Here is a 24,610-nt window from a genome sequence, read left to right on the forward strand (position 1 = left end):
GGGCGCCTGGGTGGCTCAGTTGGTTAAGCAACTGCCTTCAGCTCAGGTCATGATCCCAGGGTCCTGGGATCGAGTCCCGCATCGGGCTCCCTGCTCTGCAGGGAGCCTGCTTCTCCCTCTCCCACTCCCCCTGCTTGTGTTCCCTCTCTCGCTGTGTCTCTCTCTGTCAAATAAATAAATAAAATCTTTAAAAAAAAAATTGAAATTATGGATTTTTGCCTCATCCAGAAACAGAAATAGTAAGGAGGATAAACAGGTGAATTCCTCTCAGTTTATAATCATTGGTGCTAATCAACATTCTGAAGACTTCTCAAATGATAATGTAAACAGACCCCCTCACATTTCCCTCTAACCTCAGAGTAATGATACATGCAAAATAGATTCATTAGTTCTAACACCAGAGATCACATGGCAAACATCATTATGAAAACCAATCCACCTTTTAATACCTACTTCACATCAAAGATTAGCATCTTTGCGCTTCTTTAATGGCATTCTAGATTACAAGAAACACAGTTTACACCAGCCAGGAGTAGCATTACATTTTCATAACTGGCCCTTATCATTGACATTAGCAAATAAAGTTAAAACATGGAAAATTTAGGATCTCATATATAACAAAGCAGATAAATGTATAAACTGGATAAAAAGAACATGTCATATCAGAGTAAAGCACAGACTGAAAGGGAGTTGTTAGAAAGTTGAGAGAGAATACCTTCATTTACTAAGAAACAGGTATGTAAAGCAGGAGTAGAAGCAGGGTCAGAGCCAGAGTGGTCAGCATCAGACCGAGCGGAAATGACAGGAGCAGGAACTTGCAGAGAAAACAGAAGAAATAAAGAGGAGAGAATTGAGGTACAACGGCTTCTGAAAAAAAGCTCAGTATTAGTGAAGAATGAAAAACAAAGTTGGCAAAATATAGTAAATGGAGAACTGAAAAATGATGTTTTCATCAGGAGGGCATGATCGTTGAGGATTACGGCAGGGAAATGATATATTTCATTGAATAGCAATCACAGTGTAGTTCAAATTCCTCTTAAAACCAAAATCTATTGAATACTCTAATTTATCGATGTACTAATTAATACAAAAACAGTTCTAAAACAAGTAAGGCTACAAGGAAAAAATGACAGACATATTAAGAATTAGCAAAAATGCAATTCAATATTTAAAATGTATCACATACTGAAAAGTTTAAGTTGATCCTCATATTGCCAATTACATTTTTCTAATAATTTATTTCCTAACCTTATGTGTAAATTTTTTATTATCTCAAACCAACATCCACTGAGATCACTTCAATTTTCCACACTCATTTTATAAAAATACAATTTAAAATCTGCCAACTTATAAAGAATATATATACCAAACAACTTTTGTGAGAAGAACCCTAACATAGCTTCATTTTTAATTTAAAAAATATTTTTATGATACCCATATTTTATATTATAAAAGTAATTATTGTGAATGTTCTAATCCTCATAAAATACATGCAACAACCCCACCCCACCCCCAAAAAAGTTATGTTACCAGGAAAATGTTTCAGCTTAAATTATCATATGAAAAGGCAAAAAGACCGTATGGCACACACATTCTACAACGGGAGGTCAATGTTAAGATTTAGAGGTCACCATGTGACACTTCCTTCCTATGGAGAAATTACCATATGTCATGCACAAGCATCTTCAAATTAATCCCTCTCCTTTCTTCTGTCATTGAACAGCAATAGGTTTGGGCTCCTGAACAGATTAAGCATTGTCCATTGAATGATATGTTTGTTTTTCATGCAGTGAAGTTCCTTTGTAACTACAGGACAGCTGCATGAAAACAACTTTTCATAATTTCCACACGAATGCATCATAATGTCAATCAGGCACGTGTGAGGTAGTAACCAGTAGAACTAAAAGTACATGAACAGTAATAAAAAACAGAAAATCCAATTCCATACACCCTAAGAAGCACATCTTGTAACCATAAAAGTCTTATCTGGGAAATTATAATTGCTTTTATTATCACAGACCTGTTTTTTATTCCTTATGAAATTATAATAATTTTATAATGTTATGTTTATGAACAAAACAGAGCTTTTCTTAACTGCACATTTCCTAAGATATAAGAATTCTACTGTAATCTTGCAAAGAAATCTCAAATATTTTTATGTTCCACTGAATAAATTTTTCATTTAAAAAATTTTTAATTACAAATTCAGTTATTATGGCCTATCAAATATTTACTTCCTCATGCAAGAAGCTGGCGAGCCTGGATGGCAGAGAGTAAATTTTCAGATTTTAGCTTTCATGCCACCAAAATTGTTCACAAAGTTCCTCTAGTGGTTTCCAACAACTGAGACACTTCTATAATTTCACTTTAAAAAAAAAAAAGGAGAAGTTATTATTATCATCCCTGAAAAGGCTGTGGTATCTGATTTTACTCTTAAGTGAGAGGACAGTAGAGTGAGAGGTGAGGAAATTAAATACAAATGAGTAAAAGTTCAGGACTGAGTGATCATTACCCTAGCCAGGTCAAGTAAGTAGTGGGATTAAACTCCATCTCTGTAAGTCACAAACATAAAGGAAACTAGAAATGCTACTGAGAAAAGTGCTAGAATAAGCATAATAGGTCTTAACAGAATAATGTTTAATATATGTAAGTTTATTTTAATGAGAGAAATAACAGACTCTTTTTTGGAGTCCTGTTTAAATGACAGTATATAAAGAAAAAGCCATTTACGTTTTCCTTTAATAAATTCTGTGAGCACACACAAAAAATCAAGAATACTGTAAGAGAGATCAAGGACAGATTTACTATGCTTTAAAAATCTTGGCATCACCACCAAAAAATACTTCATTCAGACTACCTCACAGCTGAGACTGCAGAACCTAGAACTACTTTTTATAATTAATCGAGAATATTCAAATTAACTCTGCTTGAGCTTTTAAAACTGTCCACAGGTAGAAAAATCAGCAAAAGAGATTTTAAAAAGTACCACCCCCAAAACAAAAAGCTCGAGGTTTAATGACTATAATAAATCTGAAAGAAGTCATATGTAGCACTGGATATTGACAATTTACAGCATAGAGCATAAGCAAGCATTTGGTTTCTTAAAACAAAAAAGCGATGTCAATTATCCATTGGCTTCTCTTATTAAGGGTTAGTAAAACCTAAGGGTAAAAGTCTCAGCAGAGCTTCAAGTGATGACAAAGGTGGTGCAAGTTCTATTGTTCTACGTAGGAAACTTATTAAATTTTGCAGCTAAGAGCCTCTTCAACTACTCACTATCACATGAAAAGACAGGCAAAGATAAACGAACTGTGTGACAACATACACACCCACACATATGCTCTGGCCTCCCATTAAATAGCATCTACATAGCACTCAATGTTACAACACCCTTGGTTTTTGGTTTTTGAATAGGTCTCTTCCAGTCTTCATCTGAAATCTGACTCTGAACTCCATTGTTCCCTACTGTCATTGTGACTTGATAAAAACATAAAGGACAGAAAGTGAACATACTTTAGGTAGCAAGTTGTTGTTCTAAACCTCATTAGCCTCCTGGTACATAAACACAAATAGCCCTTTCAATACATTTTTCAATAAAGAAAATCTAGAAAGTTTTCTGTAAAACCAAATGCAATCCATAAAGAAGTTTTTCCAAAGCTTAACACTAATAAATAAATAAAATTATTTAATAATGAATCACTTTATCTAAAGTGTTACAGGATAATCACAAAGCTTCGAGACGGGAGGATAGAGAAGGAGGCATTCCTTCTGCCATTCAATGTAGAGATCTCAGAGCAACATCCATCTTTTTATAGATTTCCTTTATGTCTATACGTTCATGTCTTAGGGAGCTGAGCATTCTCATCATCTTTTAAGTCAACATGTAGCATTAGGATAAATCATTAATCAAACATTCTAAGGAAAAAGGATATCCTTAAAATGCTATGAAGGAAGAGCACAAAAAGTCTAAGGGCAATAGGGAAGCACAAGGTTCCCAGAAAATAGAAAGGATAAGAACGTACCATAAAGCAGAATGAATTAACAGCTCAAGATAGTGTTCTGACAGACATACATCAAGGCAAAATACAAAAGTGCTAATAATGTTTGAAAAATACAGTGACTCTACTTAACCTCCAGATCACCACTGGATTTCATCAGAATTGGAATAAGTTGAGATGTAATGATAATTTTACCTTGGCCTATAACTCCAGCCAGAGTCCAAAAAATAAAAATTAAAAAAATTTTAAAAATCCGCTTCTGTAAAAAGTCTCCTTCATTACTAACATCTAAAATAAATAAGCGAGCTAAGACCAAGCACCATGGAGGGAGAGTTTATTACAGTGAAAGGTAAAGTGATAACATGAACACTAACTTGAATTAGACATATGGAGGCTATTCAAATTTTCTATTTCATTTAATTAACAATAAGCACCTACTATGTGCCAGATGTTGGGCTAAGCATATAAAAAGTCATAAAGATTAGACAAAGATGCTGCTCTCAGTTACTGAGAGTCTGGCAGGAAAAGCAAATAACTAATTAAAATATTATCATCAACTGCACTCTCCTCGGGATCTCCTCCACTAGACATAAGTTCCATGAAGGCAGAGATTTGTTTTGTCAGCGTTAAAGACTTAGCAAGCACCTAGTTACTGACACATTGGCACTAGAAGCATAAAGAGAAGGTATCTATAGATTCATTCATCCAAATATTTACTGAGTGCCTTCTATGTTTCAGCTACTGTCCCAAGAACTTGTGTGAAATCAGTGAATAAAAAAGAACAAACAGAACAAATGTCTGCCCTTTGAGCTTCCGAAGACCAGTCATTAAGCCAATTTTTAAAATAAAAGGCATATAAGTTCAAACACAAAATTTTAAGGAGTCCTGAGGTCCATACATTGACCTGATATATGTACTCCATATTTCTTGCTATAGACCCTGGAAAAGGATGGTAATTTATATAAATGATTCCTGAAATAATTTAACAATGACTACCTCCTACTTCTAAATTTAGACAACCTAAATTAAATCCATTTCTGAAAAATAAAATAGCAGATACTGTAACATAATCTTATATATTTAAATTGCTTAGACTGGCTTCCACAACTACCACTGAGTAAAGATGCAACTACTAACATAGAAATAGGGTCACAATCAAGATAGGCACTAGAGACACAGACCAAGACTTATGCCATAACATTATTGAACTGATCAAGAGAAGTATGTCAGAATGTAGATAAGCCTACAGCTATGGGCAGATTTAGGGCTGTATAACTATGAACAAAAATTTAGTTTGACATTTCTGATCCCTTTCTCAAGTGAGATGTTTTATAAAGTACACAATCGAGTATCTAATAAATAAAAACTGTCTCTATCAAAAAGTATGACTGTCAGTAAATGTTAATGATTGGCAAAGACTGAATTAACAAGTCCACTGCTAGACAAAATAAAGCTCTTGTGAAGAAATTATTTTCCAGTGAAATACCCTGATAATATTTATGAGAAATTATGTTAGCTGAACTATCTATATCATCTTTATTCTTAGACCCAAATGTCTATGAAAGGTCCAATCCCCAGCTAAAGTCTTTACTCCATATAGATTATTTTGCAGCTGAACAAGTATTAGCCAACATATAAGTGACAGTTTATCGAAAAGGAGCATATTCATGTTTGCAATCCAGCTGGAAAAATGGATTGTGAGTCAATGTGCACTGTAGTGGGAGTCAGGAAAAGAATACATAAGGAAAAAGGAAAATGTTAAAAGAAAACCGAGCTAAGAGAAGCAGAGCAGAAAGACAAAAAGATAATACCCTAACTGCTCAAATGTAGTCAGAGAACTCAGAGCTTTTGTCCGTTCTCTTACCACTTCTTACCCTAAACTAGTTGTTTATGTTCATGAGTTATCTACTAGATATATATAAACTACTCAAGAGAGTATACATCAGACTAATCTTCCTAATGACCCAAATAGAGTTGTCTGGAGAAAAAAAGGTCTTAATAAATATTTGTTAAAGAGATAATTACTCCATATTTTCATTGTTCAAATAGAAAGTGGGTTTCATGATGTCATCCTGAAGTATCTTACCACGTAACTCTCACTACAGATGGCTAACCTTTATTTACTTTAAAAGATAAGCATCTGTGCTGTTTCAAATCGAAATTCCTAACTCTACTGCTTTAAATAAATGCTTTGGAAAAAGACTCAATTCTCGGTCCCCCACCGCCGCCCCGCCCAACTGCTCGCAAAACGTGATGCTTTATGAAAGGAGCAACGTTAAAGCATTTGAACTGTAACGTCCTCGGACCTGACCAGGTGAGTAAATTCAATACCATAACAGTGGTGGAATACACAATGCATCACAACAATGTCACAAATTAAACGGATGGCTTGTATCTGCTAGGATTACAGAGGGAGAAAAATGTAATCCAAGAAGAAACATTTACTACAAAGAATGATAACGAAGATGGTAATGATGAGAACAAATATCATCTCTAACAGGAACTGATCTTAAATGAGGCTCTGAACTAACTAAATGGAGGAGAGTATGCCCTGCCACTGATTTGTACTGTATAAGCTGGAAGATATTTTCAGTGGATTTATGACATAAATATATGTTATTACAGAAGAAGCACAGAGTTAAAAGGTGCTGTTGTATCCTAATCATACCACTATAACTAACCATATTTTTAAAAAGTCTCTTACCTCTGTAAGCCTATTTCCATTTCTCTCTGAAGTAATGGCTCTAAAAATATTGAAACTCTATACAACATAATTTTTACTTTATGAAGTAATAGTATATTTAGAACATTTTAGGAGTAAAGGGAGAGGAACTGCCACTTCTGGCCAAGATGTAATAACATGAAACAGATTTATAATCACATCTAAAACAACCCCCGCCCCCTAAATACATAAAACAATGGTTTCAAGACACTGGACATCAAGTGACGATGAACGGAGAGTCAGGAGTTGGAGATAAACAGCACTATGACTGCCCCAGCTTATTGCCTTGTAGGAGTTTCTAGACCAAGATACAGGAATGGGGATTGAGGAAGAGCCCCACAGATTCCCTGAGTTGAAGAGACAGAGCTGAGAGTCTCAGGAAGCCAGAGCAGCTAGAATCCATAGGACAGAGAGAAGAGAACTTCAAAGATCAGGTTCTTCAGATGTCCCCCTCGAATATTCAGAGCACTGATCAGTTCTTGTGTGTGAAGAAACGATAAGGCCAAAGACCATGGTGCTCCCACCATCCAGACTGGAAAATTAATAATGCATGGGGGTACTGGACAGAGTACTCAGGAAGCTTTTGCCTCAATAATGGGAATTAGCTTTAGACACAGCATAATTCCAAACCCACCTAACAAATCAAAAGCAGGACCAGAAAAAGATCAAACTGTTTCCAAGCAACTTAACTGCATCCAGAATATAGCTTACAAAAGAAAAAAAAAAAAAAAGATTTATAACAATATAAAAATCTTCAGTACCCCACCAGGTAAAATTAAAATATCTGCCATTTAACAATGATTACCAGGCATGCAAGGAAGCAGAAAAGCACAGTCCATACTAAGGGGGAAAAATCAATTAAAAATCAACCCAAACTGACAGAGATGTCAAAATTATCAAATAAGGGTATTAAAACAGTTATTATAACTAATATATTGAAAAAAGTTATATAGAGACAATGGGTATATAAAAAAGATAACAAATCAAAATTGTGGACATGCAAATCATAAGTCTGAGATGAAAATGTCTGAGATGAAAAATACACTGGTTGGGCTTAATACCAGGTTGGATATTGCCAAGAAAAGATGAATGAACTTGAAGACATTGCAAAAGAAACTACCTAATGAAAACACAGAGAGGAAAAAAAATCCAAAAATAAAGCATCAGTGATCTATGAAACAATTTCAAGTGGCCTAATGTACATGTAATTTTCAGTCCACTAAAGAGAGAAGAGAGGAGAGAATAGAAAGACTATTTGGAGAAATAATAGTTGGAAAATGTTTTAAATTAATGAAAACTATAAAAATAAGAAGCTCAATAAGCCTCAACCGCAAGAAACATAAAGAAAACTACACCAAGGTACTTCATAAGCAAATGGCTCAAAACCAGTGACAAAGAGAAAAATCTTTAAAACGGCAAGAGTAATAAAGTAAAAAAATTTTTTAAATGTTATACAGGAAAATACAGATGACATCAGATTTCTTATTAAAAAAAGCAAATGTTCGGGCTCCCTGATCCGTGGGAAGCCTGCTTCTCCCTCTCCCACTCCCCACTGCTTGTGTTCCTGCTCTTGCTCTCTCTGTCAAATAAATAAATAAATCTTAAAAACAAAAGCAAATGAGGGGGCACTTGGGTGGCTCAGTCAGTTGAGCATCTGACTCTTGATTTCAGCTCAGGTTGTGATCTTTGGGTCCTGGGGTGGAGCCCTGCTTCACTATGAGAGACTATGGACTCTGAGAAACAAACTGAGGGGAGCGGGGTGGGGGGACGGGTTAGCCTGGTGATGGGTATTAAAGAGGGCACATATTGAATGGAGCACTGGGTGTTATACGCAAACAATGAATCATGGAACACTACATCAAAAACTAACGATGTAATGTATGGTGATTAACATAACATAATAATTTAAAAAAAAAAGAAACACAGTTTAAATGTAAAGACCCAAAATGGGTGAAAAGTAGAAGGACAGGAAAATACATACTATGCTAATAACAGTAACCAAATATACTGAACTGGCTATATTATTATAAACAAAGTAGATTTTCAAAGCAAAAGATATTATCAAGGATAAAGAGGTCATTTCGTAATGACAAAAGTAAAAAAAAAACAGTAAGCAAAGGTTTATGTACCTAGTAAGAGAGTTTTATAACACATGAAGCAAAAACTAATAGAAATACAAGGAGGAATAATCAAACCCACAATCATTGCCAGACTACTCAAGAGAAAAAGAGAAAAATCATAAACTATGAATAACAGAAATGAGAGAGGGGATACTATTTTCAATTTCTACAGATGGATATTAAAAGAAAAATTAGAGAATATTAAACTTTTTTCCAATAACTTTGACACAAAATATCAAAGTTCACCCAAGATGTAATAATAATAATAAAACATCTAAATAACCCTATATCTATTAAAGCATTTAAATTTGTAGTTAAAACCTTTCCCATAAAGAAAACTCCAGGCCCACATACTTTCACTAGTAAATTTAGATCAAACAAATGAAGAGTAATATCAATTCTACACAAACCCTTCCAGAAAATACAAAAAAAAAAAAAAAAAAAGGGCAGGAGGGCGGGGGGAGGATAACATCCTAACTCCTGTGAGACCAGCATTATCCTGTTACCAAAACTGAACAAAGAACATTATCAGAAATGAAAACTAGACCAAAATCCCTCATAAACATAACATAAACCCTTAACAAATTTTAGCAAATTATATCCAACAATCTATAAGAAGAATAATTCATCATGACAAAGTGTGGTCTACCCTAGGATCTCAAGGTTGTTTTAAAATTCAAAAGTTCAGGCGCCTGGGTGGCTCAGTTGGTTAAGCGGCTGCCTTCGGCTCGGGTCATGGTCCCAGGGTCCTGGGATCGAGCCCCACATCGGGCTTCCTGCTCAGTGGGGAGCCTGCTTCTCCTTCTGCCTCTGCTGTTCCCCCTGCTTGTGCTCTCTCTTAGCATCTCTCTCTCTGTGTCAAATAAATAAATAAAATCTTTGAAAAAAAAATTCAAAAGTTAATGTACGTTGTCTTAATAAAAGAGAAAAATCATTTGCTAATTTCAACAGATGCAGAAAAATCATCTGACTAACACCCATTCATAATTTTAAAAATCTCAGCAAACTTGGAATAGAGGGTAACTGCCTTAACATCCTCCTCATCTAAGAAAAACCTGAAGCTAACATCATACTTAATAAAGACTGGATGCTTTATCCCATGGATTGGGAATGAGGCAAGGATGTCTGCTCTAACTTCTTCAATTCAACATCATTCTCTAACTCCTTACCTGTGCAGTAAGGTAAGAAAAATAAAATTCAAACTGACTGAAAAGAAGCAAAATTGTCTTTATTCACAGAAAACATTATTTTGGGCATATACTCTGAAGGAAGAAGGGCTAAAAATTGGTAAGTAACCATCCATCTTAGAAAGTTAAAAATAAACAGCATAGTAACTCCAAAAAATATAGGAGAAGAGCAGACTTCAGGGAGATAGGAAAAAATATGCACTTAGAAAGGATAAAGGCACAAAAGATTCATTAAAATAACTAATAAGATTGATAAGTTCCTGATGAGACTGATCAAGAAAAAAGAGGGAAGATACAAATGATTAACATCAGGAATAAGAATGGTGGTATCACTACAGATATTAAAGAAATTTAAAAGATAATATCTTTTCAAATGACAACAAATTTAAAAGAACTAGAAAAATCGCTAAATATGTACTACTTAATAAACTGACATAAGAAACAGAAAATCTGAACTGTCACATGACAATGAAAGAAATTAAACCTAGAATTAAAAAACTTCCCACAGAGAAAACTCTAGATCTAAATCCAGCAAATTCTACTGCACATTTATGGAAGAAAGAATGCCAATCTTACACAAATTCTACCTGAAAACAGAAAAAGAGAAAAGATTCTTTAATCCATTTTTTTGAAACCTGAATAAGGTAACACTTAATAAGAGCATTAGAAGAAAGGAAAACTGGAGCACTTGGGTGGTTCAGTTGGTTAAACGTGTAACTCTTGATCGCAGCTCAGGTCTTGATCTCAGGGTTGTGAGTTCAAGCCCTGCACTGGGCTCCATGCTAGGCATGGAGCCTACTTATTTGAACAAAAAAAAAAGAGGAAGAGGAAGAAGAGGAAACTTTTTCCCAAATAAAAAACATTAAACCAAATTCAACAATATATAAGATAATACATCAATCACAACAGAATAAAAGGAAAAATTATATAATCATCTCAATAGATACAGAAAAAGCATGACAAAACCCAACATACAATGATGATAAGCACTTAGCAAAGGAATAATGGAAAGTGAATTTCTTATGAAAAGCACACAGGAAATATAATAATTATGAAAACTTAAAATTTTCCCCTTTGGGAAAACACTGGGCATAGAAAAAGCATCCCATATTACTGTCCATATAATCAAAGTAATCCACAAATAAAGTACTACAAATAATGGGTGAGTTTAGCATGACTGCTTGATACAAGGTCAACATACAAAATAATCTGCATTATTGTATTCAATACCAGTTCAAGAGTATTTTAAAAATCCTTACCTAGGAAAAAATCTAAATAAAAAGTATGTAAGACCTCTACGCAGAAAACTATAAAAGAGTTACAATAGCCAAATGAGATCTAAATAAATAAAGGAATATACTGAATACATTGAATATACTGAATGAATGAAACCCACAAAGGTATTAATTCTTCCCAAACTCATTCATAAATTCAATAAAATTGTAATTGAAATCACAACAGGTTTTTATAACAATTGAGAAACTGGCTCTAAACTGACAATTGAGATATTCAAAGAAACAAGAATAGCCATGACATTCTTTAAGAATAAGGTGGGAAGACTCTATCTGCTGAATACCAAGTCCTACTACAAAGCTACAGTAATTAAGGCACAAGAACACACAAGCAAATCAATGGGCTCAAACTGCCCCAGAAACAGATCATACAGAAGAACATTTTATTTATGACAAGGATGGCACTGCAAAGCAGTGGGGAATGAATCATCTCTTCAATAAATCATGCCGGACCGATCTGGTATTGTATGTAGGAAAAAAAATGAAACAGGACCCCTGCTACTCATTATATCCAAAAATGAATTCTAGGCAGATTATAGATCTAAATAAAAAGGGTAAAACAATAAAGCTTCTAAAACAGAAGGATATCCTCATGATATCAGGGTAGGGGTATCAAGGTAACTTCTGAAACAGGACATACAAATATTAAGTATAAGTGAAAAAATTGATATATTAGATTCCACTGAAATTGACAGATGCTGAATTTCAAAGACAGGAGTGAAAGGCAAATAAATATTTGCAATACATACAACAAAGGGCTCATATCAAGGACAGTCACAGATCAACCCTTACAATGGATTTTTTTTTTTTTTTAGAAAACAACCTAATAGACACACATGAGTTGAACAGGCACTTCACAAAAGAACATATAGAAATGAGCAATAAACATACCAAAAAAGTATTCAACCTTGATAGGAATTGGGGTATGTAAATTAAACACATGAGAGACTACACATACATCAAAATGGCTAAAAAAAATGGCTAAAGTGAAAGAGATGGAAAATATTCAGGGTTGGCTAGCATAGCTCACCAATGGTGTATGAGACTTCTTGTTGCTCCATATCCTAGCCAACAGTACTTTTTTTTCACTTTAGCCATTTTGATGGATGTATATCACTTAGGAAAACATCCTAAAATTATCTGCTAAAGCTAAAGCTAAACATATGCAGAAATTCCACTTTTAGTTATATATACAACAGAAATACTGATAAGGTACATTAAGAATCAAATGCAAGAACATTTGTAGATTTACGAAAAACAATGAAAATAATTCAAATGTATATTGACAGGAAAATACATGAAGACACTGTGGTCTACTCATTCCACAGAATACTACAGAGCAATGAAAATGAGTAAACTTCAAACGCAGTATCATCGATAAATCTCACAAAAGAAGCCACACACAAAAGAATACATACTCTGTGACTGACAGAATTCATATAAAATTCAAAGCATAGCAAAACTAAACTACAGTGTTTAGGGATTTAAACTTCCATGGTATAACTCTAAAGGAAAGAAAGAAAGTAATTTCCCACAAGTCAAGACAGTAGTTACCTTTGGAAGGGGGCACATAATGACTGGGAAGGAACATACCAGCAACTTCTGGCATGATGGCAATGTTCGATTTCTTGTCCACGGACGTAGTTACAAGGGAGTTTAGCACGTAAAAGTTACTGAGCTACATATTTCTGTTTTGCATACTTTTTTATACATGTGTTTCACACGTACACAAGTATAAAAAGTTATCCAATCAAAACTTTTCTATAACATACAATTATTTTATAATAGCTTATATTAATTTTAATCAGAGAAAGGGTAACAAAAGGGGTGAGCATGTGGGGTTAGAATGAATGATGGAGTGGGGGTAGAGAATGTGGGAGCTTATCTTCTATAATGAGAAGCAAATAGTGCCTAAAACTGAAATTCAGGCATCTATTTAAACATATTAAAGTAAATACCAAATACTAAGCTAAGAAAGAGAAAAGTACTTGTCCTAGGGAAGGGAAAAATTGTTTAAAAAAAAAAGAAAGAAAAAGAAAAAATCTTTAAAACCTAAACAAACAACAACAAACAACAAAACAAAACAAAAAACCTATGGAAAAAAGAAGACCCTGAAGTCACCATTTATAGGCAGAACCTTCATCATCCCATCTCTTGCTCACTTCTTCACTTCTATCACATTCTGAGTGAGTCAGCATTAACTCTCGGCCTGAAAGAAAGCTCTCTCAGCAGAAATGACCCCCCCATCTCCAACTCTGGCTGCATTTGCCACTCTTATAATGAACATAAAAGGTAACAATGGAAGAGAAACTCAACTTTCTCTTCTATCCACTAATGAAAAACAAAGCTGTAGACAATAATGATGTAAATAAAAAGAAAGTTTTTCCACTTGTGGATTACAAAGCATGAACTACTTGCAAACGCAGAAAAGAGTATGAAAATATGATTTTAAACATTTCTAAATATAGTTAAAAATAGGTATAACTTTTAAACTCAAGATACACAATTAACACACTAGTGTTGTCAAGTTAAGGTGCCCCTAATTCATAAAAATTAGGTCAAAGACAGTACAATAAAATTATGTGAAATATGCTCATTTATCAGTTTCTAAATAAATCTGATTTATTTTTAACTGACATCTTAATTATACATATTTACATCTGGAATATAACAACTTTTCTCTCTTTTAACAATCTGAGACAAACAAAATGTTATGATTATACATTAGCTATGCCTCCTCAGTTTCTACAGCTGAAATGTCAGGTCAATTACTTAATAAGATTTAATTTTACCTTGTTTAATCTGTCCTTGCACAACATTACTGGAAGTTGGAGGGGAACCCCTTGCCTTAGAAAGGTCTGGGGTGCTTGGTCGAGGTGGCCTTTAAAAAGAAGAAAATATATGTATATATACATCATACTTTCATATTTCCAGAACCACTTAAAATATTAAGCTTTCTAGTCCCAAATGAAATATAAAAGAAACATATACAGAACATTTTCAATTTACCATTCCAAAAAATGTTTTTTTACTATTTTGTACCTATTAACATTTTCCTTTTCAAATGTTAATATATTGAATGATTAGCAAATAGCAAGTAAAAATTTTATATCTACAATTTATGCTTTATACTAATTTAAGAAATATTTCTGAACAGTTTAATGTACTACCACTGACAAATAAATATTGTAATTAGTCCTTCATTCTTCAATATTAGCATGCTGAGATTTCAGCCCTCCCTATATCATTGGTCCAAATGAATTCATGGAACAATACAGTGAGTCTAAAAGAATTCATCCTTAAAATCTGAAAAAGGTAATAAGGCATTAGAAATCTTGGATTCCAGAGGCAGTCTGTTTCATTGTGAATTCTAGTGATACCACTTAACCATCTTGTGTGACCTTGGACACATTACTTAACCTGTGTCTCAGTCTGCTTATCTGTAGTAAAAGGATAATAACAGTGCCTACCTTGGAGGGTTAAGAGCATTAATGAAATAGTATCTATAGAGTACTTACAACAGAACCAGACACAAGGTAAGTACTACGTAAGTATTTGATTTTTTAAAATTTCTCAATATGACCAATTCTCAATAAAGTATAATAAAACCACAGTTTACAAAGTTGTCCTCATGACTTCTGGAAAATAGGTAATAGCAAATCAGGTTAGATATTCCTGAAATATTAAAATAATACTCTCCTACAATTAAAAACTTGTTTTCTCTCTTCCAACTGAAAAATTCTTACTACACTTCTCGTAAAATTCTGAAGCTAATTACTGAACACCTTATCATTCATTACATATAAGTCATAAAGAAGCATTTCAACCAAATATACCCTTTGAATTAAATGTCAATGCAAACTTTAAGTGGATACAATTCTAAGATTATATTTACTGAAGAGCTAGTCTGTAATTCACTTATTAAAGCTGATGTGAGCTACTCAGTTTAAATAGCTACGTAGTATGTTTGAGTAAAGATTAAACTGTGTAATTTTATCATGCTTTAAATCATGCATGTTGTGTTTTAAAATTTCAAGGGGAAACACTGAGATGACACAAAAATGCTAAGGTGGGCAGAGGCCCCCCCCCCAAGTAATAAAACAGTGAGAAAAATAAAGCAGGCTTTATTTATTTATTTATTTTGAAATGTGAGAATAAAACCAAACTATCAAGGTCACACCTGGTAGGAGCCTTCTTCATATGATCACCAATAAAAGTTGCGTTGGTCATACTCATTAATGTATTTGCCAAAGATATGATAGACAGGAGATGCTGTGTGGTGACGGCTCGGGACACTCCGTAAGTTCCCCTTCCAACGCTCTCGGTTGCTGGCAGCTTCCTTCCTACTTCTGCTTTCCCATGCGACAGCTTCCGAGCAGGCTGATTATAACCAGGAAGCATCAGGGACATATGACCTCCTCTCGATAGGAGACCGAAAGATACTGTGCAGTGCGGTTTCAGCATTCCAAGGCGATCAAGACAAACTTCATCCAGAACTTCATTTAAACCCCAGGCATGAAGACATGACATGAACAATTTTGCAGTGTCCATCGTTAAATTATATTCTAATAGGGTCAATGGCTTAGATTTGCTGGCCCGATACTCTGGATCGCTCTCTTCTCTTCTCTGCCTCATCATCTCCTCGTCCTCCTCTTCATCATCCAGGAGATGTTCCTTTATGTTCTCTTTGATAGTTTCTTTCACTTGTTGGAAGAGAACTGCTGCTCGTTTTCCAGTTAGAAAAGAGCCCCCTTTGTCTGAACTGCCAGATGCTTTTTGCAAATTCTCTGGGGAAATAAGCGCAGTATTTGGCCTAGAGGCTTCTTCAGTCAAGAGTTGAATAATCAACGCTTCCACATCAAAGAAAAGCACATGTATGTCTGGGTCTGTTAGGTTTGTCTTTATTGCCTGAACCACCAGGGAGTTATGAGAATATTTAGGCAAATTTCCCTGCAAAAAACATTTTTAAAAAATGGTTATAATATAAAGTGTTTAACTGCATACATTCATGACTGAGCAACAAATAGAGGAATCTGAATGCATACTAGGCTTTTTAGGTACCCCTATCATTAAAAGTAACACACAAACTTTGCCAATCAACAGCATGTAAAAGATGTGAATTTATATGAGAGTTTTATGCTGAAACAATTATAAAATGGTCAATTAATTTTTTAAAAACTAGAAAAATTTGTTATTGATGGAGTCTTTTTACTTATAGAACAGATTAAAATTTGTTTCAATAACCTCTATGCAAATTCTCTGAGAATGAACTACTGGTTCACCTGAAAGAAGAATCCATTTATCACAGCAACTCCTCCGTTTAAGTTGCTGTACCATCAAATCCCTCCTTTTTCCACTTTACCTTCACTCTCTCCCTATTCACAGATTCTTTTCCCTCAATAGAAAACATGCTCAAGTCTACTTAGATTCTAACAAGGAGTGTTATCCTTTGACCATGCTCCCTCTTCTACTGATTTCTCTCCCCCTCTACTGCCCCTTTTAGCCAAATGTACGGAATCAGAGGCTAATCCAAGGAAACTCTCAGTCCCGCTCCTCCTCGAGCTCTTTGCAGTATCTGACATTGTTATTTTTGCTGGGTGAGTGAGATAAAAGCATAAAGAAAAAAATTAAAAGCTCCTAGCTTCCCTTCTTGGTGAGCCTTCTAATTCTGACCACGCTTTTCAGCAGTCAGCTGCCCTGAAAACTCAACCTTCCTCCCACATTAGGACTAACACTTGTGGCTCCCTAATTTCCATCATCAGCCCGACCAGCCTCCTGGAGTTTCAATCCTCTACTTACAACTGCTTGTATCTCGATGTCCCATAGCCCCTCAGTCAAATGCGTCCTGATGTCCACACTGCCACTGAACCCGCTGTGCCTCCCAGACCATCTATCCCCACTATCACTGTCACCACATTTGGACACTTATTTTCTTGTCTCATTAGGGTTCACCGCCCTAGTCTCTATTTACTCCAACGCAACTCCAGAGCCACAAGACTTCTTTCTGAAGCACAAATCCAGTCACATCACTCTTCTGCCAAAATCATGGGTTATGAAGAGAAATGGAAAATACAGATTAAAAACTAAATCAAAATACAGGTGAATGTATCTGATCTCAAGATGAGAAAGAGCTTTCCAAATATACTTAAATTTAAAACTCACTACTATAAAAATATTAAAAGGCAAGTAAGAAATAGGAAAATGTGCCAGAAATAAGACTGATAGGGTTACAATCTACATAAATATTTCTTAAAATAGGCAAGAAAAATACTAATGCCCAAATAAGAGGGGGACTATCATAAAGATCAAGGACGATTCACAGTAAAAGAAACAAAGAGTCAATAAATATAGGGAAAAACCAGCTCAAACTAGTTGTCAAGGAAATAACTGTTAAAATAACTACAAGAGGGCGCCTGGGTGGCTCAGTTGGTTAAGCGACTGCCTTCGGCTCAGCTCATGATCCTGGAGTCCCGGGATCGAGTCCCACATCAGGCTCCCTGCTTGGCAGGGAGTCTGCTTCTCCCTCTCCCACTCCCCGTTTTGTGTTCCCTCTCTCACTGTGTCTTTCTCTGTCAAATAAATAAATAAAATCTTTAAAATAAAATAAAATAAAATAACTACAAGATACCATTTATAAAATTAGCACACAGTAAACACTAAAACTACTTAGCCAGGAGTACAATGAAAGTCAAACCCACACATTCACTGCAGGCATGAATTTAAATAGCAGCCTTTTAGAAAAGCAATATGGCAAAATACATTGCGAGACCTTTAGACAGTTTGATCCAGTGCATTTATTTCTAGAACCCCATCCTAAATAGTCAGAAATACAGACATGGATTTATGTACAAAGATATTCAGTGAAATGGTAGCCATTATTTTAAATTGAAGCCTAAATAATCTAACAATAAGGAAACAGATAAATAATTTAAGTGTAGCCATATAATAGAATAAATACTGCAATCACTACAAATCATGCTTTCTGGGCACACTTAACCACATGGCAAAATTTCCTGTTCCAATTTTTTTTTAAAGACTTTATTTGAGAGCGAGAAAAAAAGAATGAGCCGGGGGGGGGGGGGAGGAGCAGAGGGAGAAGCAGACACCCCACTGAGCAGGGAGGCCGACTCCAGGCTTGATCCAAGACTCTGGGATCATGACCTGGGCCTAAGGCAGACACTGAACCGACTGAGCCACCCAGGCACCTCTCCTATTCCAATTTTAAGTGAGATAAAATTACACAGACACACCCACACACCCACACACTATGGTTCTGATTTCATTTATTTAATGCTTAAGTATATATTTGAGCATGGTGAGAAACACTGGGAAGAAATACATGAAAATATTGGTAATTACATTTTGTGATGGAATTATAGAATATTTTCTTTTTTCTTTATATTTCCCTACATTTCTTAAATGGTACACAGTCAATATATATTATTTTCATAATCAGAAAATAAAGCTCCAGGATAAAATACAAAGTCCTTCAGCACAACATTCAAGGCCCATTACAGTCTGATACCAAATATTTTTCCAGCTTTAACAAATAGGCTCTCATACCATAACCATGGTTCCCCACCCATTAAACCTTTTATTTATTCCTTTGCCCAAAATATTCTTCTTTGTTCTATTCTAATCCCTTCTCTTCCACCAAGACTCTAATTCTCCCAAGGAAAGTTATTAGTCCACAATGAATCCAGCTCCATGACATTTTATATCTACTATAAATCACAAATGTATACACCTTGGTTATGTTGATATAGTTAGGTATTTTACATATTTACATTTTCCTGTACTCTATGGGAACTAATTATATTTTACTCATCTTGTGTAACCTTATCAGAGTACCTGGCAGAATAAACAAAGGATATTATAAAAAAATTATAAAATTATTTTAAATTGCTAATCATAAATCATAAACTCTTCTATCATAAAATTATAACAAATCTCCTTAACTGGTCTCTCTTCTGTTCAATCCTCCTCCCATCTGACCATGTTTCTTCCTAGCTGAAGGGGCTTCAACAGCATTTTATAATCCAGTGATACAATCTTTGCAAAGCAAAGACTTCTTTGCAAAGCACAAAACATCTTCCAAAATACACTGCTGCCTACTCCTTCAATTTCATCTCTAGCCACATCCCCTATATCTTCTACTACAGCCCAATGAAATCACTTGTACTTTTTTTAAAATTTTTATTTATTTGGGAGAGAGTGAGCATGAGGAGGAGGAGGGGCAGAGGGAGAGGGAGAAGCAGACTCCCCACTGAGCAGGGAGCCCAATGTGGGGCTCAGTCCCAGGACCCTGGGATCATGACCTGAGCCGAAGGCAGACGCCTAACCGACGGAGCCACCCAGGCGCCCCTAAACCACCTGTATCTTCCAGAACCATGCAGTGTCTAGCGTTTGTGACTTTGCTTATGCCAGGATGATGCTCCTTTCTCATTCTTCCTACAACCCTTTAAGTCATACTTTACCCATCCTTCAAGGGCATTTCCTGGATGTTAACTAGACTTTCCTGTGGTGATCATTTCACAGTATATACAAATATAAATTATCACATCATAAACCTGAAACTAATGTAATGTTGTATGTCAATTATACCTCAATGAAAGAAAAATGTAAAAAAAAGTCTCAAGTGGCTGCTCTTCCGCAAATTATTTCCATAATTATTACTAATTCTGCCTCCTTTGCTGAAACCTCTGTTCTGAACGGAATCATGTTTAAAGGAAGGTAGGAAATAATTTCTAAATCACAGCTTAAGAACCTAAAGAACATAAATAATATCAATTTATATTCTATAAAATATGATTTAGAAAAGCCAAGAGTTTCTGAATTTCATTCCCGTATTTAATTCATTTTTTACACATTCGCCTATGTTTGTGCAAGACACTGGAGATACAAAGACAAACAAGATGACTTTCTAGTCACGGAACTCAAACCTCACAACTGCATAATGGCATGTAAAGACACCATGATGATGTATTAAGAATGATGCTCTGAAGAAAGGAGGATTGCAAGGTACAATAAGGGACACAGCAGAGATAGCCACCCTGGGTGACCAGGGAGAGCCTCTCCGAAGGGGTAATTATGAAAGGGCAGAGAGAGAGCAAAATGTGAAAAAGGAGAAAGGGAGGAGATATGACAGGATGGATGTTGATGAAGCCACAGAAGACCAAGAGAACGAATTTAAGGAGAGAACACAGAGGTTCACACTAAGGCTTTTGAACCTTATCTTGCAGGTTTGGGAATCAATAAAGCAGTGCTTCTCTCAGAATCATTGGGGCTATTTGTTAAAATACAGGTTCCTGGGCCTGATATCAGGCCTGAATCAGTATGAACAGAGCTGAATGGATCAGAACCTGTCTAATGAGAATCCCAGGCAACTTCATGCTGCAGTACAGTTTGAGAACTATCATCTTTAAAAGAGTGGAATAACATGATCAAATTTAATTTTATAGATGTTTATCCACCAGCAATGTTGGCTGAAAAGATCAGAGTCATGAATATGAATTGGGAGGAAACAGAAGCCATCCAGATGAGGGAAGATAAAAGTATGCAACAGTACTGAGAATGTAGAGGATGGGGTGGGGTGAAGAATGTGTACATTACCCTTTTATTTCTAACACCATTGAGCTTCATATTTGTTTTTTCAAATGCTGAATGTGTAATGTCAAACACTATGCTTAACGCTTTATACCCACTGACATTAATTTGAAAGACAAAGTTATTTATAATACATTATATCTAGTATGTTCTTGCTATGAAAATGAATATTGATAGCTATCATATGCTAAGTTGCTGCCATGGTCCAGGCACTATGCTGGGCATTAGGTTCATAATATCACAGAAAAAGGTAAAACATCATCCTATAAGAACTTTAGGTAGACAGGCATGTCACTGTGTATGAGGGAATAGGTAATAATAGCATAAGGTAAAATCAAGAGCCCACCACAGTACATTAGGAAATATTGTCTTTCCAGTAAAGATCTACAAAATTCTATTAGGAGAAAGGGAGATCATTATTACCAAAGAATATAAAATCAAACATGTTTGGTAAGGAAATTATTGAGGCAGCAAGAGTGGCCTGAAGAAAAAAGAAGGCAAGAGTGAGGACACAAGGTTAGCTTTTAAGCTCTCTCCTCTGATGTCAACCACATCTGTGCCCCTTTCAGCACCCCGAGATCTGCTCTGGTTCTGTCTCTTTCCGGGAGGTGCGCCAGCAGACAGCCCATGTGCTTGGACAACTGAAAGGTTATCTAGTGTCTGGTACCATGACATCTGGATGTGACTGTGTGCGACTCCTCTTATCACAACCTCTCAGCGCTGCTGATCATGTCACCATGGAAAAACTGTACCTATGAGCAAGTCCCAGCCAAAAACGGAGGGTGAAAAACAGAAAGCAATAATAAAAGCAGATGAGAATAGAGGGAGACTGAAGGAAAGAAGGAGAAAATGACTCATCCCCAAGTACTGCGGATGACCTGTAACAACTGACAATGGATTTTACTGACTTAAAGGCTTATTACAACAAAATACCCTATTCGGCAAAGTTGTGAGGGTTAAGACTTTAGCTAAATGCACAGAGATGGCAGAGTTGATCACAGACACGTCTGATACTCTAATATGCCACACTAAGATTTAGCTAAAGGAAAATGAACAGAAACATCTATCAAACTCCAAGGATCTCTTAGCTTAATCATAAGATATACATATCTAGAGCAAACTAACTCATTCAAATCATCTTATAGTCTTAACAATTTCACATACAGGTTACCTAATCCCGGAAATTCTTTAACAGGAATGTTAGTATGCTTGTTCTGTCACCTTTATTAAGAACATCTGAAATGTGTGCTCGCAAATTCCCTTTTACATTACCATGGCAGAAGATTAAATTCAACAAATACTTGTGGAGTGTCTATTATATGCAAGATGCTTAGAAGAAAATAAAGCCTTTGTACTTAAGGCAATAATTTCAAAACTTACTTGAAAAAGGGCAGAAAGAAAAGCTAAATCATAAAATATATCCAAGTGAAATGGCCTCAAATTTGCTAGTAAAACTCAATCGTAAATGCAAAAGACACACAATGTACTTAAAAAGCTAGTAAAACAGATATATTTGACATTTTCATTGTGTTAAGCCTATTACAACGTTATATTTTCTGTAAACAGGAAAATACAGATTTAGCCATTTCAAATACTAAAGAACTTGACTTAAAATATTACAGAAATGCAACAATAGGAAAAAATTATTGGATTGCTTGCTCATCACTGCAAGTGAACCTGTGGCAATCACATTAAGAGTAGCAGGTAAAATTGTATCTCAAGTGAAAAACCCAAGGAAAATGACAGAACTGTGATCGGGAGATTGATCCTTCCTCGAGCCCAGGTATTTTTCAGCATATGCACACACATGCACACCATAAGCAGCACGGTCAGCAGCAAGAAAACCACTTACAGTCTGCAAAGGAGAAAATGTGGACGTAGCCTTGTTACAACATTTATCACTATTATATATTTGATTACATGCTAGGTTAAATCATGTCTGCTGAAACACCTGGAAGCTTTGTCCCCTAAAATCAACGTTATAATGATATTTTAGGCATATGTCATTTTATCCAGTGACTTAGAGGAATTCAGAATGTTGGCAATAATTTTACTCTTGCATCATTCACTTCAATGGTCCTGATTTTAAAACTTATTTCTGAATCATTTTTTAACGTCATAGTTTTCAGGACTATTTATAAAGTTACCTAGTAAAATAATTATGTTTCCTGAAAAAGCATCGAGTCCAATCTATAACACCAAATAGTCCAGATTTCTACCTAAACATAAATTTGATTTATGCCAGTGAGCATTAAACACCAGCTGATTTTGGGATGCCTGGGTGGCTCAGTCAGTTAAGTGTCTGCCTTCGGCTCAGGTCATGATCCTGGGGTCCTGGGATCAAGCCCCGCATCCCTGCTCAGTGGGGAGCCTGCTTCTCCCTCTCCCTCTGCTGTTTCCCCTGCTTATGCTCTTTCCCTCTCTCTCTCTCTCTCTCTCTCAAGTAAATAAAATCTTAAAAAAAAAAAAGCAGCTGATTTTGATGCTGATGTGTAAAGCAGATGAGTAAATGATTTAAAAAAAAATCTGAATCTGCTTTGAAACCAGAGATTGAGGATACTAAGACTAGGAAATGTTATATATCTAACATACACATACACACACATACACACTTCTATAAATATCAACACTGAGTCCTAAAATAGAATATAGGAAAAATATGTATTTGAAAAATAATAATATAACATTTTACAAAATAATTATTTAGGTGTCATATTTCTAATGCATGATCTAAATAATTTTTTATTTCCTAAGTATAGTATAAAGACTGGTTTATCACCTAAGAATATTTTGGTAGGAAAAATTAAACAAAAATTTTATTCTTGATTATGGATAGAATATTCTATTGAATACAAATCTTTAGGGATGTCTGGGTGGCTCAGTTGGTTAAGTGTCTGCCTTCAGCTCAGGTCATGATCCCAGGGTCCTGGGATCAAGCTCTGCATTGGGCTTCCTGCTCAGTGGGGAGCCTACTTCTCCCTCCGCCTGCTGCTCCCCCTGCTTGTGTGCTTGCACATGCTCTCACTCTTTCTGACAAATGGACAAATAAAATCTTAAAAAAAAATAAAGATCTTTAAAAGAACTTCTGATGCATAAGGTTAAATGCAAAAGGTTCAATGAATAAAAACACATTGATGTCCTAATGTGCTTTTAAAATATTCTAAAGTTAGCTAAGGGAAAATCCCACTACTTACTATAAGAATATATGGTTTTAATGTTGATGATTTTAAGTACATTTGACCCTTGAACAACACGGAGGTGAGGGCCACTGAGTCCCCTTCTCCCCACAGGCAGTAGAAAATCTGAGTGTAACTTTTGACTCCCCCAAAACTTAACTACTAACTATTGTTGATCAGAAGCCTTACCAATAACATAAAGAGTCGGTTAACACATATTTTGTATATGTATTAGATAGTGTATTCTTACAATAAGGAAAGCCAGAAAAAAGAAAATCATAAGGAAGACAAAATATGTTTACAGGACTTTCCCGTACTGAAAAAAATCCACATATAAACGGACACACACAGTTCAAACCTGTGCTGTTCAAGGGTCAACTGTATTAGGAAAAATGAAGGGAGGGAGGAAGAAAGGGAAACTATCAAGAAAATGTGTAAGACTGAAATGGATATTTGGTGCCCTCTGCTGTTGTATTGCTGTTACTTAATACTAACAGGGTAATAGAGTT

At 35.4% G+C, this 24,610-nt stretch overlaps 1 protein-coding gene across 1 annotated transcript in view; it reads right to left on the reverse strand.

Annotated features, from left to right (window-relative positions):
• WDR7 (WD repeat domain 7) overlaps positions 1–24,610 on the reverse strand; it is a 338,052-nt gene that overhangs the window by 214,275 nt on the left and 99,167 nt on the right. The window contains exons 16-18 of the mRNA XM_081802523.1: positions 15,500–16,269; positions 14,112–14,200; positions 716–814 (exon numbers count right to left, since the gene is read on the reverse strand). Coding sequence (XP_081658649.1) covers positions 716–814; positions 14,112–14,200; positions 15,500–16,269 — 958 coding nt within the window. The remainder of the gene's footprint in view (positions 1–715; positions 815–14,111; positions 14,201–15,499; positions 16,270–24,610) is intronic.

Source organism: Leptonychotes weddellii, chromosome 13 (assembly GCF_054177405.1).
Source record: "Leptonychotes weddellii isolate Sample4059 chromosome 13, ASM5417740v2, whole genome shotgun sequence".
Classification (NCBI taxonomy): domain Eukaryota; kingdom Metazoa; phylum Chordata; class Mammalia; order Carnivora; family Phocidae; genus Leptonychotes; species Leptonychotes weddellii.